Below are 15,614 nucleotides of genomic sequence, written 5' to 3' on the forward strand. Positions count from 1 at the left end.
TTCAGAGGTATATCTGCTGTCATTTCCTCCTAATGGGCCTCCACGCCTGGACTCAAGAAATACCTTCTTCGGGCTTCCCTGGTGGCGCAGTGGTTGAGAGTCCGCCTGCCAATGCAGGAGACACGGGTTCGTGCCCTGGTCCGGGAAGATCCCACATGCCGCGGAGCAACTAAGCCCGTGAGCCATGGCCGCTAGGCCTGCGCATCCGGAGCCTGTGCTCCGCAATGGGAGAGGCCACAACAGTGAGAGGCCCGCGTACCGCAAAAAAAAAAAAAAAAAAAAAAAGAAATACCTTCTTAGCTGATAGCCTTGCTTGTGTGTTACTCCAGTTCAAGTTGGGTGGCAATCACCTCTCTTGAAACTCCACCTGGAGGAAACCGTTCGTGCAGCAAAGGGGTGCCCTTTAGTTATGGCAAGGGTGTCTCTGTGCTGCTGCAGAATAGACCCTTTTCTTGGAGTCCCGTGACCCACCCTCCCGGCCAAAGCCTCCATGACCCGCGGGCTGTTCTACCCACAGAACCCTCGGGTGGTGAGGTGCGTATACCACCCATCAGTGAGGGACACCGGAGGGCTGCTCCTTTATTCTCAACCTACTTGCTGATGAAGATGGGAAAATAGATCCAAACCCTGGTTGGGAAAGATGAGAAGACAAATAGTGCGTTAAGACCAAAACACATATTTATAAAATCTTGATGAGGGAAATTGGTGTGTGTGGCAATTTTTCAACCATTACTCACATCATTAGTAGCAATTAGGCTTTTCAACTTTCGGAACCCACAGAGTTCAATCGATAGCTGTGTAAGTACAGTGTGTGATGGGTAGAGGGGAGGGCAGGGAGGACAGGATCTAGAGGCAAAAGTTAACTTTATTTGGATTAGCGGCTGGCAGTAAGTCCTCTATGGAAAATCATTACCAATACTAGCAGTGGCCACTTTTAAACAGAGTAAACGACTTACACTTTTCACATGATTAAGTGACTATTTGTTATCGGAATGTGGAATTCATACTAGGATTGCAGTGCATTTGAACTGCTAAAATAAGGACTTGAAATCTCAAGGGATATCACTGTTCTTTGTTTCATCGTTATCATCATCTTCATCATGGGTTTTCATCCAAAGCACAGAAACTTCTTGCATTTTATTTTCGTTTTCTCTACATGCCCTGGACATATGTGAAATTTTGAACTTTTTATTATTCATAATTTTAGAAAACCCACCCTAAATTCTCATTCATAAGACTATTACATATATGTGTATGTGTGAATATATACAAGTGCACACACACATATGCATACATGCTCTTTTTCTTATCTATATGAAGAAAAATTAGATTATTTAAACAGTAATAACTGTTAATAAAACTAATGAATTTTATTTCATAAGAGACACACACACTTTTATACGAAGCTCTAAAAGTCTTATAATATCACCTAGTTCAAATTAGTACTGAAAATTTGTACAGTATAAATTTATTTTTGTTCTTTCTTTAGTCTATTGACAGTTTGGGTTTTGTATTTTTATTTTCTGTGTTGTCTATTTTTATTTTGGAAAAATAAGGATGATTTTTACTTAATGGAGAGAAATGAGTAAGGACTTAATTTAGTGAAACACCGTACAGAGGATATTTTCAATATTTTGTTCTACGTTAGTGATACCAAAACTGTGCAGTTTTCGAAGCTTTATGTAATTTTTTATAGAATATAAATCGTATCTCTTCATAATCACAATAAAGACCAGTACTTTGAAGCTCATTTACAAAAGCAACCTGCATCATTTTCACTTATGGCTTTAAACATAAGCCATGAAGACAGTCGCATATCGTGGTTCTCCAGTGTATTGTGTGAGAGATAATCATGTATATACCTCTGTCTTACAACCTCTGTCATTATTATGGCCTTGGCAACCTGGGCTATTTTTTTACTTAAAAGGTCGCTGCTTGTCACCAACTTCATCACAAACAAGGCCAGGGTTATTTATAATTTGCACTCTTAAAGCTGAGCTGTTGCCTTGCTGTCTGGTGAATCTCTGGAATCATTGCAATTATGTGTGTTCCCTGCGTGTTTCCCTGTGTAGATGTCGCTTTGTTGTTGCAGTTGCTCATGTTGTTTTATCTGAAAACATGTTTTCAGATAAACCTGATCTCTTTTTTCATTGCCATCTTTATTTTTGGGATTTTGGACTCTAGATAAATTATTCTATTTTTGCCGTAGGGATGAAAACCACAGAACCACAGCGTCTTAAAGTCGGGGCTGTCGGTGGTAAGACTGTCCCCACAATTTACGTTTTTATGAGATCTTCATTGAAATCATGAATCAGGTTATTTTTGATTCAGGCCAAGTAGAAAACTTGCCAGGACGACCTTCTCTCATTGTTGCTCTGGACCCGTCATGCACACAATCTTCCTTGAAATCTGCGGCCCAGTCAACTTTCATCCTAAAAATAAGGGTGACTCTTTCTTTCTTTTCTTTTTCTTTTTTGGCTGCGTGGGGTCTTCGTTGCTGCACACGGGCTTTCTGGCTTTCTCTAGTTGCAGCGAGCGGGGGCTACTCTTCGTTGAGGAGCGCAGGCTCGGCAGTTGTGGCGCACGGGCTTAGTTGCTGTGCGGCATGTGGGCTCTTCCCCGACCAGGGATCGAACCCGTGTCCCCTGCCTTGGCAGGCGGATTCTTAACCACTGTGCCACCAGGGAAGTCCCGGTGGTTCTTTCTAATAACCTACTCTTTTGCATGCTCTGAAAAGAGAAAGAGAGTAAAATATTAATAGTAAGGCTGAGGTTTGTATTTCACCAGAGTGAGCAAACAGAATGAAATATGTCAGTTTGCTGATTCCAAACCCATTCCCTCCTTCTGAGTCTTCAGATCCCATGATAATTTCATTACTGGGGTTCATCCAGATCCAACCAGATGTGCCACTGATAAACAGTATCAGAAAACGCACAGTAGCGGAAGCAAAAGCCCTTCAACTTTTTTTTTTTTTTCCCTCCATCAGAATCAAATTTTCAGGCCTCTAGGAGAAACAGCTTTCTACAAGACCTTGCATTTTGTTTTTACAGCTCCACAAGCAGCGTGTCACAGAACGGCGTGAGCTTGAAAAGCTGGTTACTAAATCCTGCAGCAGAATGCCAGGCCTTTCAAGACTGTTTGACACATGTGTGTACCTTAGACTGGGTGTAAAGGAAAGGAAAATGGGGTTCTTTTTGAAGGCGTATTTGCTTGCTTCACTTTCCCCGTCCAGTGGCCCTTCCCCGGGCTCCCCACCGATAATAGGTCAGCTCAGCGCTCTTCGGGGCCGGCCTCATCAAGGGTCATGGAAGAAACTCTCTGTCTCCGTAATGCTGTCGATGAGCAATTGCTTCATGCTTTGTTTGTATAAGCAGAGCTCACCCGGCAATGTGTTTTCTTTGCTGAAGGCACCACTGATGTTATTTGAACGGTGTTGTGGCGTGGGTCTCCGAACACACATTTGTTCCAAGGCGTGTGGTTATAAACATCCACCAGTAGAGACTGGGGTATTGTGAAGCCTAATCTCTTCACCCATTATTTTTGTATCGGGATATTTTTAATATGCTCGCTGATGATGCTTTGAAATTTTGTCCTGCATGTTACCTCATCATTGCTCACCAACAAATGGGATATGCTAGCTAGGCAGAAAGGGGACAGTAGAGATCACTTTCTTTCTCTTTGCACAAAAGCCAACCAGAGGAGCCACTCTTTAAGGAACAAACCCACGTGTTACCTTACCGCGTGCTCCAAATGAATGCTGAGACTCAAATGATTTCAGAAAATGATTATCGAGCCCAAGGCTCTCATTGGCTTTCAACTCTAAAAGAAAATCAATAACTTGCTTATAACAGACAGTCTTCATTCAGAATAAGCCTATTGCGCAATGTTGCATAACACAAAGGGGGCAGAGGTCCGGCGAGCACTAAAAAGGATTACATAAGAGCGACTGCCATTGACGCCATGATCAACCATTCATTGTCAGCTGTTTTGTGAAGTTAGAGGCATTGTTGTCTATTTTGAGTGGAGCTGCTTTCAAAAGGCCAGATCTCGAAGGTGAGCTAAACGCTGATGGTGAGAAGCTAAAGCATCCACAGGGGCTCAGCATCATATATCACTCAATATCTGGTCTTGGGCAGCGGTAGCAATGAACAGACGACCTGCTGACCAAAGTATTTAGCCAGAGGATGGAAAATTTCTCTGTAGCGTATAATTAACCTAGGTAAAAATGCCATATCCTCATAACAAAGGCAAAATGTATTATTTCGTAACCAATTCCAGTAGCTGTCAGCATGCAGATTCATTCTTTTGATAAGTGTTTCTGTTCACACGCGGCTGCCATCCGTGGATTGGACGACCTGTACGTGGTGAACGCTGCCTAATTTCAAGTAATCTCGGTTCAAAATTTAGCTGTCATCCTTTAATAAAAGGGGAATCAGCTACATTGTATCCTACTGCTAGAGTAAAATACATAACGACCGAAAAGACTCACCAGCGTGGCCAACTTTAACGTGTGCACCCTTGGACTTTCCCAGTGTTGTGAATTATTGTAGCAAATTTTTATATTTTTTGGCATTGACTTCTAGATTTCTGAGCAGCTTTGCTCCCCCGTATTTGCTGTATATACAAGGGATGTAAACTAGTGTCTAATGTCAGCATTTACCAAACCTCACTTAGGCACACTAGAAAGGTGGACGTCTCAATTTTAAACCATTCTAAAGCCGTAATTAAAATTTAGGATGATGGGCTCACAAGATCAATGAGATGCCTCTTGAGAAGATTGCACTCGATTTTTAAGAAATTCACAGAAGTTGCAAATTGTTTCTAAGTCAGTCTATGAGAATGGAAATAGCCACCGGTGCTGTGATATTCGTAATTCCTTTCTCGTGACTCGTGTTGCGTTTTCCACCCCCCGCAGCCCAACTCCAGACCGTCGGCGCAGAGCGGCCGGCACTCGGTGTCGGTGGAGGTGCAGATGCAGCGACGACGGCAGGAGGAGCGCGAGAGCTTCCAGCAGGCCCAGCGCCAGTACAGCTCCCTGCCCCGGTACGGGCACCCCACCCGCGCCCCCGAGTGTCGCCATCCTCCCCGCCCTTGTCCCTTGGGAAATCCCTCCTCCCCAGTGCACCGTCTTCTTCTCCAATAACGAAGAACCGCACGTAGATGGCGGGAATCATCGCTTACTTAGAGGCCACCTTACCACGTGGCGGGGAGAGCAGGAGGGAGGTGTTTCAGGAGATGCCCACACCTTCACCGGACAGCTCCCCCACTGGACCCGAAGGGGCTTGATCCACGAGGACTGGGCTTAGGGGTCAGACCTGGGTTCTGCCACAGGAAGCCCCCTACATATGAACGAGTTCCGTTCTGAGAGCGCGTCTGTAAGTCCAGTTCGTTCACACGTCCAACAAAGTTAGCCTAGGTACCCGACCAGCACAATCAGCGACATAGTGCTGCACTGTAAGAGGTTTAGAATACTTTTCACACACATAACACCTAAAAAACAGAGACATCTTTAATCTTACAGTACAGTACCTTGAAAAGTACAGTAGTACAACAGCTGGCACACAGGAGCTGGCATCGAGTGCACAGGTAAGAAGAGTTACGGACGGGAGGAGAGAGAGGAGGGGGGGAGATTGTAGAGCGGGAAGGATCGCCAGCCACAGGACACGGAGGGCCAGCTGCGATTTCTGTCACGCCTGTCGTTGATGGCACAGGTTCTGGTTCCTCGCTGGAACCAGATGCAGGTTCACGTCTTTGCAAGTTCGCAGCTTGAAGGTTCGCATGTAGGGGACTTAACTGTGTTGGTTCCGCGACCTCCCATGGGGCTGGAGACAGATTCCTCAACTGAGAAATGGAAAGAGAACTTTTACTTTGCTCGGCTCGGGGGTAACTAGGATAAATGGTATCTTGTAAATCTAGAGTTCTCCAAAAGGATAGGTGCTAAACGCTGCAGGCACCATATTTAGGGGGGATCAGTGGTCCCAAAGCTGCCTCTCTTGCCGTCCTGCCATCCTTGCTTCGGCTCGGTGTTGAACCTCAGAGAGGCCCGGGATGTCCACCAGCCTAGCTGATGGCTGAGCCAGAAGGGTTTCCCTGCCGGGCTCCCCACGTGGAGGCCCCTCTGCTCCAGGGCTTCTCTGCCAAAAGCCTGGAGAGCCCTCAGGTAACGGCGCCCTAAGATATTGAAATAATAGCCATCTTCCATCTAAGTATTGTAAATAATGAAAGTGTTTAAAAACCTTCAGCTTTCCAAACTTCCCCAAAGAAGTCACTCCTATCATCACAATTCTTACAGGCGTTTGTAGGGAACACGATTTCAAAACCACGTGACAAAAACATTTTGGGTGGAAAACGGTCTACTTACCATGTTTATATCAAGTAGACCGTTTGGAATCGGGAGGAAAACAGTGCTGGGGTGGGGCAAATTTGACCGACTGATATAAAAGTGATCCTGATTCCAATAAAGGTGAGTCCTTTTAATGTTAAATAATCACCGTAACAGCCCTGGGGGACTTCACTGCACTGACCCGGGTCAGCCGCGCCACGTGGGTGTGAGTGCAGCTCTGTACCAGGAGGGGCACTGCCTAGCGTGGGAACTCGATCACTCAGCTGTCCTCTCTCAATCTGTACAGCTGTGTCTCCTTTGAGTACAGAAGTATCCTTTCCTTTACACAGGAGCATAACTGTTATTTAGCCCACTCTAGGCAAGAGTCATTGAAGTTTAGGTCTAGACAAGACCTTGGAGAGCACGTCTTCCAAGGAAACAACTCAGAATTTAAGGTACTCCCCTCAAGGTCACACACTAGTATGTAATTCCACCAGAATTCAAACCCCACCCTGCCCAACCCCGACCCTAAACCACTATTTGGGGTTTTTTTGTTTGGTTTTGTTTTGTTTTTTGTGGTACGCGGGCCTCTCGCTGCTGTGGCCTCTCCCGTTGCGGAGCACATGCTCCGGACGCGCAGGCTCAGCGGCCACGGCTCACGGGCCCAGCCGCTCCGCGGTACGTGGGATCTTCCCGGACCGGGGCACGAACCCGTGTCCCCTGCATCGGCAGGCGGACTCTCAACCACTGCGCCACCAGGGAAGCCCTAAACCACTATCTTGTAACGCTCATTGCTCCCGAGGGCTTTGGTGCTCACATTTGGAACGTGAGCAGATATGGATATAAAGGCCTCTGTGCTCTGCTGCCCTTAGCCCTTGCGGGGAGGCCGCCGCCTGAATCACCCCAGAGCATCAAATGGGCAACACTTCAAGGCTTACACAAGAAACTATTCCTGTTGGGCTTCCCTGGTGGCGCAGTGGTTGAGAGTCCGCCTGCCGATGCAGGGGACACGGGTTCGAGCCCCGGTCCGGGAAGATCCCACGTGCCGCGGAGCGGCTGGGCCCGTGAGCCATGGCCGCTGAACCTGCGCGTCCGGAGCCTGTGCTCTGCAAGGGGAGAGGCCGCGACAGTGAGAGGCCCGCAAGCTTCTCCTGTGTGAGTTCCCTTCTTGCAGCCTGTCAGCTTGCCCTCCATCAGAAAGGCGAGCGTGAGGATGGGGACGGCCTGACACGCGCGGTGCGGCCCTGCTGTCCCAGCCACGCAGTGGCCATTGTGCATCACGGCGCACGCGGATGGTGCTGTCCGCGCCGGGGCTGTGATCTGATCTTATTGGCAAAATGTTTGGCTTCTTATAGTTGAGTTGTGTTTGAGAGTATCTGTAAGACATGGAGGAGAGCTCTCATAAAGTGTGTGTAAGAAGAAAGTGAGATGGGAAGTGGCCAGGACTAGGGAAGGGGAGGAGGAGGGTTAGGGGTGGGGGGACCTGGTGGGAGGAGAGACTCTGGGGCCCCGTCCTTGGGGAGAGGACCCCAGAGAGCCGGGTGCACCGGATTCCTCCTGCTTACCTTCCAAAGTCGCTCAGTTCAACAGATCCTTTCACCCTGGTGCCCCCTCTCCATCTCCACTCCTAACCCTCTCCAGCTCTCCCCTCCTCTCCCCCAGAAGCACAGGTAGAAGCACCTGTAATTCCATGCACCAGAGGCTTGCTGCTGCTGGGACTATTGCTGTCAGTTAGTGTTTCCCTAAAGAATCAGAACTTTCCCTCTGGTCATTTATAACTCCCTTACTATTAGCCATTTTATTCTGTGCAGATAGGAGAAAAGTGGAAATCTTAAAACGAAAGAGCCGTGTGAGTTTAGGTGAGCGGGGCTGGTCGGCCTGTACAGCCCCTTCACTTCTTTTAGAGGGTACAGTTGGGGGGTTAATTTGCATATAACTTATTCTCAGCCCTCCGTATCCATGGTTCCATCCACGACTCCTCTGTATCCATGGATTCAACCAACCACAGAGCCTGTCGTCCTGAGGTATTTACTGTTGGAGAATATCCATGTATAAGCGGGTCCGTGCAGTTGAAACCCATGCAGTTCAAGGGTCGACTGTAATTCCTCAATGCGCATCTCTGAGTGAGGGAATGAGGAATGCAGGGCCTTGCACACAGCTTGGTTCCTTGCAGGGAACCTCACTCAGCCAGAGGCTGGAGATCGGAGGGGGGCTGTGACCCGCACGAGCTGGAGGCGAATCCCCGTTTCTGACATGTGATATTCTTCAAAAACACTTGACCTCAGCTCTTCGGATGTGGACAATTAGCGGACTTTGGTCTAAGCAAGTTGCTGTGGCATTTGATACCAAAACGATTTCACGCACACACAGAGAATTCAGTTGCAAAGTGGAGCGTAAAAGAAAACAAATGGTCGGGACTCCATATCAGGCGCGCTAGGTGAGGTGGTTTCAGTTAGAGAGACGTATACGCACCAGAGGGGTTTGTAAATTCTCACTGTGATTAAGGAAACCTATAGGCAGAATTCAGGTTGCATTGTGAGATGTCAGGAAGAAACGCAAGCCAGGTGGTAACACGAGATCGGGGGAAAGGGGACACGAGTGGCCACACACTTAATTCTCAATCAGAGGAGGATTTCTCTTTTATTTTTTTATTCCTAAATTAGTTTTCTTTTTTTCTGTTTTACTTTCTTTTTTAAAATCCTTCTAAAAATGCCTAGCTTAGTGCCTTAGTATCCAAAAGGCAGCTCTAAATCTGAGTAGTAGAAAAGTATGTTGGGTCATAGTCTCTGATAGAAAAACGTATTCAAGATTCTTTGTTGAATGCTTTTCTTTACCTTTGCTCTGCACCTTTCCTCCTGCCATTGGTGGCTTCTTGCCCAGCCACCTTGCTCCCCGGCTGTGTCTCTACACCCTGACCCAGTCTCCCCGACAGGCCCGTTTATTACGTGACTCGACTGCCTCTCACCGTGTCAGCTGTGGTCTGTCTTTCTTCATCGCTGTGTGTCCTCCTCAGCGCAGTGACTGACGGCTTTCCTCAGGCGCTGGGGCTTTGCTGGGTGTCCTGCACATGACAGTGGTCTTCAGGCATCATCGCTAGGAGGCAGGGTCCGTGCTTTGGGTCGACTCACGAGTCTCCGGTGAGCGCATTCCAGGACCCAACAAGCCTGCGTGTTGACTATAAAGAAGGAATGATGCTTTGTTGCTCCCGTGGTTATTCGTGGCCTTTGAGCAATGCCGGGACAGCGGAAAGCTTGCTTCTGATTCTAACTCTGGGACGTGTTTGTGAGTTGCTTCCCCGAGTGAGGATTCTCCAGTTAGTCTTTGGTGCCTTTCTCTGCTCCCTGATCTCTACCGACCCTTCAGACAAAGGACAGAAAGCTGAACTTTTTGTTTATTTTTTTTTCCCTTGGTCAGAAAGATGCCCTCCCAAACCCAGAGCCTAATTATTGGAGGCAAAGTCACCCAGTAGTGAACCATGTACTATGTGCCACACTTTTGTGAGCATTTTAGGTCTGTGATTTCATTTATTTCTCCCCAGAACCCTATGAGATTAGAGATTGTGCCTGTGTCACAGATGATGCACCTTGGGCCCAGGGAGGATAACCCTCCCAGGCTCACACAGCCACATGCACAGACTCAGGGCTGGATCTGTGTCCGCGGGACGCCCGGCCTCTCTCACACTGTGCTCTGCGCCTGCATGCCTCATCTTCCAGTGGAGGAAACTCTCTGTCTGCTGCTTTCTCGTGTTTCTCTACAACCTGCTCATCTCTCGTCCTCTTCTTTAATCAAGAGCTTGTTGCTACGCTAGCTTCCTTTCTGAGGAAGCATGAGTGTGTGTGTGTGTGTGTGTGTGTGTGTGCGCGTACATGTGTCCATGCGTCCATGTGTACATATCTGTGTGTATGTACTTTCCTCAAGTGTCTTACTTTGAACCTCAGGGAGGTTTGCTTCCTTCTCTCTAAACTTCTTGATTTGAAGAAAATTTTAGCTTCAAGAGCTTCTTTCTCCCACATCATCATAATTTCCACCCTGAACAAACCGTTAGTGAATTCTCAATGTGTTTGAATACAAAAAGACTCTGTTTTCCTGGACTGATTCTAAATGCAACTTCCGGTACGTGGTTATGTGGAGCAAAGCCTCTGGCATCATGGAGATGGAGACGGGGATGGACAGGGCTGGTGGATCCCCGTGGACCAAGGGTGAAGAAGCCTATTTCCGGTTATCCTTAAACTGATAACTAACCTGTGAAGGAATCCCACGTTGTTGCTATAACATCAGTAACAAGTAATTAAAGTTTCATGATTAATGTCAAATCCCTTGGTTTCATGCTGGCACTTTCCATCATTCATTGCTCTGAGCAGATTAATTTATGACTCTTTAAGTGAAGGTAATCAGTGCTTTAGGCAAATAAACTATTCCATCAAATATAAGCATTCTTGCCTGGGCTGATGGTACACATGGCCCAATTCCCATTAAAAGGATGGATATACTGTAGACTGTTCAGTTAATCAGAGTCATACCCAGGATGGATTCTGGACAGTCGTTCATCTTTCTTATTGAAAATACCCTTGACTCCATTTTAGGTCCTAGGGAAAATGGGCAGATTTTATCCCAAACCATGTTGACGGCACTTCTGAATGTTCAGGAATGCAAATGGCTTCATTCCTGTGGGAGACCCAGTGCTGCATAGACCTTATTTTTCCTCTACCAGTCTTTCTGAACACTCTGTCATGTTGTGTGTGTTGATGTGAAAGGCTGAACAATACGTACTGGCACCAAATGATTTCCTCATTGATAAATGGAGCAATATATTTTGTTTTATGGCTCAATTCTCGCTCCTTCTCTTCCATTTTTAAGGCAAAAAAAAATAGGGCATGTCTTCCTTCCTGGCACAAAATTGTTTTACTTTATCATAGCCAATCTTATTGTAAATTCATAAAAGCATCTAGAGACTTGATAGTAAATTAAAGAGGTTTCAAAACAATAATGTTTCCTGAAAATGATGTGCAACTTTATTGCAGAAGGGATAAGAAGCTGAAATTTCTATAGGATTCTGATTTATCTCCCCATCCTGGGGTGACAGAAAATGAGTTGAGTAAGTTACCCTGGGCTTGGGTAAGGATACCGTGGGCAGGAAAACAGTGCTTCCTCCACCCACGTCCAGGTTCTGCAATCTTGACGAGCATGCATTCTGAAGGGTGTCAGCTGCTGACATATACAACTCAAAAGCCAGGGCTTTAAGGGACTCTGCCTGGTGCATTTTTAATCATAAAGCAGTCTAGACTTAAATCTTTCATAACTGAACTCAAATCGGAATCCATCACACGTACTTCATATTAGCAGGCGTCTCTGGCATGATGGTGGTAGCTGTGTAAAATATTTGTTTGGCTTGTTTAGAATTGAATTGTAATGTTCTAAAGCAAGAAATTACTGCCCGTGTGGAAGCTGCCAAATCGCTAATACCCCTAACGGCACTCTGCCAGTGAGTCTAAGCTGCAGGAGATCTTGTCACCCCGAGCGGAACAGGTATAGCATCACCCAGACACAGGAGGAGGACCCCGCTTCTGAGTAGCTGCAGAATCTGTTAGCTGCCTCTCCTGTGCGGCCATTGTTTGTGCAGACTTGTCTCGGACTTGAACTTGCCAGGGACAGTCATGTTTTCATCCTCCCGCCCCTGTCACAGTGTCTGGCACGTGACGGGAACCAAATACAGTAAGTCCCCTACATTCGAACGAGTTCCGTTCCGAGAGCATGTTCGTTAAGTCCAGCGAAGTTACCCTAGGCACCCAACTCACACCGTCAGCTATATAGTACCGTCCTGTAATCGTTTTATAATACTTTCCACACAAATAATACATAAAGAAAACAAACCAAGCCCCCCAACTAAAGAAAACATGTTTAATCTTACAGTACAGTACTGGAAAAGTACAGTAGTACCAGCTATACCACTGCTGCTTTTACACTGGCTTCCGGACATCCTGGGCCTGAAATGAAGACACTGTACTACTGTACTGTACACAGTGCTGTACAGTAAAGTGCACAAGAGCCCAAACCATCTGTAGAGGATGCACGCATGTGACAGTGTGTACGCCAGACACGGGAAGTAACTTTCTGTGATTGGACACGCGAACGCACGTTCGCCTGTTTGCAAGTTCACAACTTGAAGGTTCGTATGTAGGGGACTCACTGTAATGTTTGCTGGGATAGAGAGCTGCTATTTGGGCTCGGCCCTGCCCCCCCACTCCTTCGTTCCATCTCTCTCCCTCCCCTTTTCCATACCCTCACACTCAACCTTCGGGCTTTGCTTTCTAGGCAGAGCAGGAAAAACGGCAGCTCCGTCTCCCAGGATTCCTGGGAGCAGAACTACGCCGCGGGGGGAGGCTTCCAGAGCGCCAAGGAGAACCCCAGGTATTCTAGCTACCAAGGCTCCCGGAACGGCTACCTGGGCGGCCACGGCCTCAACGCCAGGGTCATGCTGGAGACCCAGGAGCTCCTCCGCCAGGAGCAGAGGCGGAAAGAGCAGCAGATGAAGAAGCCGCCCCCTCCCCCCGAGGGGCTCAACAACTATGACTCATATAAGCAAGTCCAGGACGCCAGTCACATGCCCCCCAAGGGGCCCTTCCGGCAGGACGTTCCCCCCTCCCCTTCTCAGGTCGCCAGGCTGAACAGACTCCAGACTCCTGAGAAAGGCAGGCCCTTCTATTCCTGAGCAGGACGAGAGCAGACTCTTCGTGTCATGCAATAAAGGACATTTTCCCATGAAGACTTGTATTGGGGGAGTTGTTTTGAAACCTCGGTGGTAGCGTGGAATATTTCTGTTGCTGGTATTAGTGCCTTTAGCCACTGTGTCCCAAGCGTCTATTTCATGGAAGGATTTCCCACTGTCTGACAATCACCTGTTCGAGGCATCGTACGCTCTGCATCTCTCAGGTACTGGGAATCTGGCCCAGCCCGGGAGACGTCGTGGCTTCGTGTCACCGCCCCGTACAGCTTGTGGCAACAGATTACCCTGAAGTCAAGGGTGACGTTGATCCCTCTTTTTTCCCTTTAAGTTTCCTAGGTGAGGTGACATCTCCATCTCTGGTGGATGAAAGTGGGTGACATGCACCAGAAATTGGGACTCCGTGGTACTTCCCGGCACAGTCATTTTTAATCCTTTGTAACCAGTACGGTTTCCCTTTTCTTTCTCAGCCCCTTGCAACGAGAAAGTTCCTTCATCTAAAAGAAGCTAAGCCATATTCCAACACTGTCTGTTTATCGGGGTGGGGGTGGGGGGTCCTTTTGTAACTGCCTTATAACTCAGTGTTACCAATAAAGTGATTATTCTGTCTGCGTGTATAAATACCCTGGCTCAGTCCTGATCCTGCCATGTGTGTTGAGTCACCATGGCTCTGCGTGGGGAACAGGGGAGACAGGCGTCAGCCCTGGTGGGGCAGGGGGCCGCCCACCCGCGGGCCCGGTGTGTGTCATGACACGGTGGGTGGTAGCTAAGGAAAGAAAGAATTCTCCCAGGATGAGCGTCTGGCCCAGTACATCCCAGCCATTCTTTTTAAATTAGTTTTTGTTTGATAAGTTGGCAGGAAGGGCGTAGCATGGAACAAAGATCAGTCAGACACTCATTTTGGGATTCCCGAAGCTCACCTGCTTTCTCCGGTTTTTAAAGTTGGTTGCAATGGATGGTTGTCTGTTCATGCACCTGCTGTCTCTCTGCCATCCAGGTTTCTAGCTAATTCTGCCATGAAATAGAAAAGGTAAATCAGAAGAAAGCTGTTCCACATCCCACAGAACATTCTGGTGTCCCCAAACAGGGATAACAGAAGATTGCCCTGGTGTCAATATGTTAATGTGCGTGCGGGTCATGAGGACCTAGGTTACTCCCATGCTCCCATCTTCTCACTTGTTGGTCTGAACACCCTGTTGTGGAGTGTGGCTGGATTGCTAACGTGCCTGCAAATCCCGGTGTGAAAAAAGCTTGAGATGAAAGCTCAGCATACTGTGTGCTAACGAAAAAGAAAAAAAAAAAAAGACGTGTACTGATATGCCTATTTTTTATTTTTACTGGCACATTGTATTTTTGTGTCCACTTCCTTTTAGAAAATATGTGAGGGGTTCATCCCCATACCTACGTCTCTTTTTGCGTTTCTGTGTAATGGTTCTGTTTGTTCACGAACATAGCGATGTTGAAATGACGTGACCAGTGTAAGCATGGTGACCTCCGACGACAGTTGCTCTTCCTCACAGCCTCCCCTGTGCTGTGAGAAACAGCTTTCCCTGTACATATGAGACTTCGAATAAAAGGCGTATTTCTTCCTGTTCTCTGTGTGTCTGTAGTATTCCTGTGAAAACTCTCCTAGCTGGTTTTTTTTAAAGTCTACTAGCAGATGTAATTTTTTTTTTCCATATCTTAGAGAAAGTTGAAAGTTTCCTCATCTCTGTCTGTGCAAACACGGAAGTGGGTGATTGATTGTTTATTTGAACACCTGAGGAGAGAGGAGGCAGGAAAGAGAGAAGGACCTAATTAATGAGTCCGCTCGAAGGCCCAGGCTGCCCACAGTAGCCGGGAAATTCGGAATGGAAGGAACCGATACACTAGAATAAATAAAAGAATAATTATACAGAGAGCGATGTAATATTTGTGTTGTTGCCCTTTGCACTATGGACCATTTCAACAAGGCGAGTGTTCTGCTTGAGTCCTAACCATGTGTACCTCGATCCCAGAGGGAAGTCCAAATTCAAGCTGACTTCCAAACTAGCCTGGTTCTCACTTCCCAGATTACACGATGAGGCTTTGCCCCTTCTTCCAGAGGGACACTCATTAATATTTGTATGGTGCTTTGAAGGCACGAAGGGTACTAGATCCCTGGGTGGGTCTTGTGCACCATTATGGCCGTGGTCCCCACCCAAAGGGCAGGCTTTGCAAAGACCTGTCCAAAATGCCCTCCCATGGAGGGCCGAGCATCAGCTTGTTGTCATAGCAACCGTTATCCTGCCACTAAATCCAAACTCTGTCACCTCAAGATTAGTAACGAGAGGTGTATAGCAAGCCAAGGAGATAACACGTCCTTGGTTCTTATATGCCTACAAGGTGTGGGAAAGTAGAAAAGCGAAGATGGACAGATTTGTTAATTTTCTCACTGACCAGGAGGCCCGCTGCAAATGCCAAAACTCATAGGTTATTTATCTCACCTGACAGTGAGAAGAGACACAGTACTGAATGTTGTGGGAGCCTAAATCACAGAAGATTTGTTGATTAAAACTGACAGTTTGAGCCACACAGAGAAGAGGTGGAGAA

At 47.2% G+C, this 15,614-nt stretch overlaps 1 protein-coding gene across 44 annotated transcripts in view; it reads left to right on the plus strand.

Annotated features, from left to right (window-relative positions):
- The window catches only part of PARD3 (par-3 family cell polarity regulator), a 704,173-nt gene that overhangs the window by 631,776 nt on the left and 56,783 nt on the right, over positions 1-15,614 (plus strand). For 19 of the 44 annotated variants that reach the window (XM_067030330.1, XM_067030326.1, XM_067030325.1 and 16 more), the window contains one exon: positions 4,916-5,043. The exons of 7 other annotated variants lie outside the window; for them this stretch is intronic. In XM_067030330.1, coding sequence (XP_066886431.1) covers positions 4,916-5,043 — 128 coding nt within the window. Of the gene's footprint in view, positions 1-3,050; positions 3,148-4,915; positions 5,044-5,521; positions 5,606-12,634; positions 14,638-15,614 lie in introns of those variants that run through there. 18 more of the 44 variants (XM_059058786.2, XM_059058800.2, XM_067030334.1 and 15 more) reach the window with 7 other exon arrangements.

This window comes from Kogia breviceps, chromosome 3 (genome assembly GCF_026419965.1).
Source record: "Kogia breviceps isolate mKogBre1 chromosome 3, mKogBre1 haplotype 1, whole genome shotgun sequence".
Taxonomy (NCBI): domain Eukaryota; kingdom Metazoa; phylum Chordata; class Mammalia; order Artiodactyla; family Physeteridae; genus Kogia; species Kogia breviceps.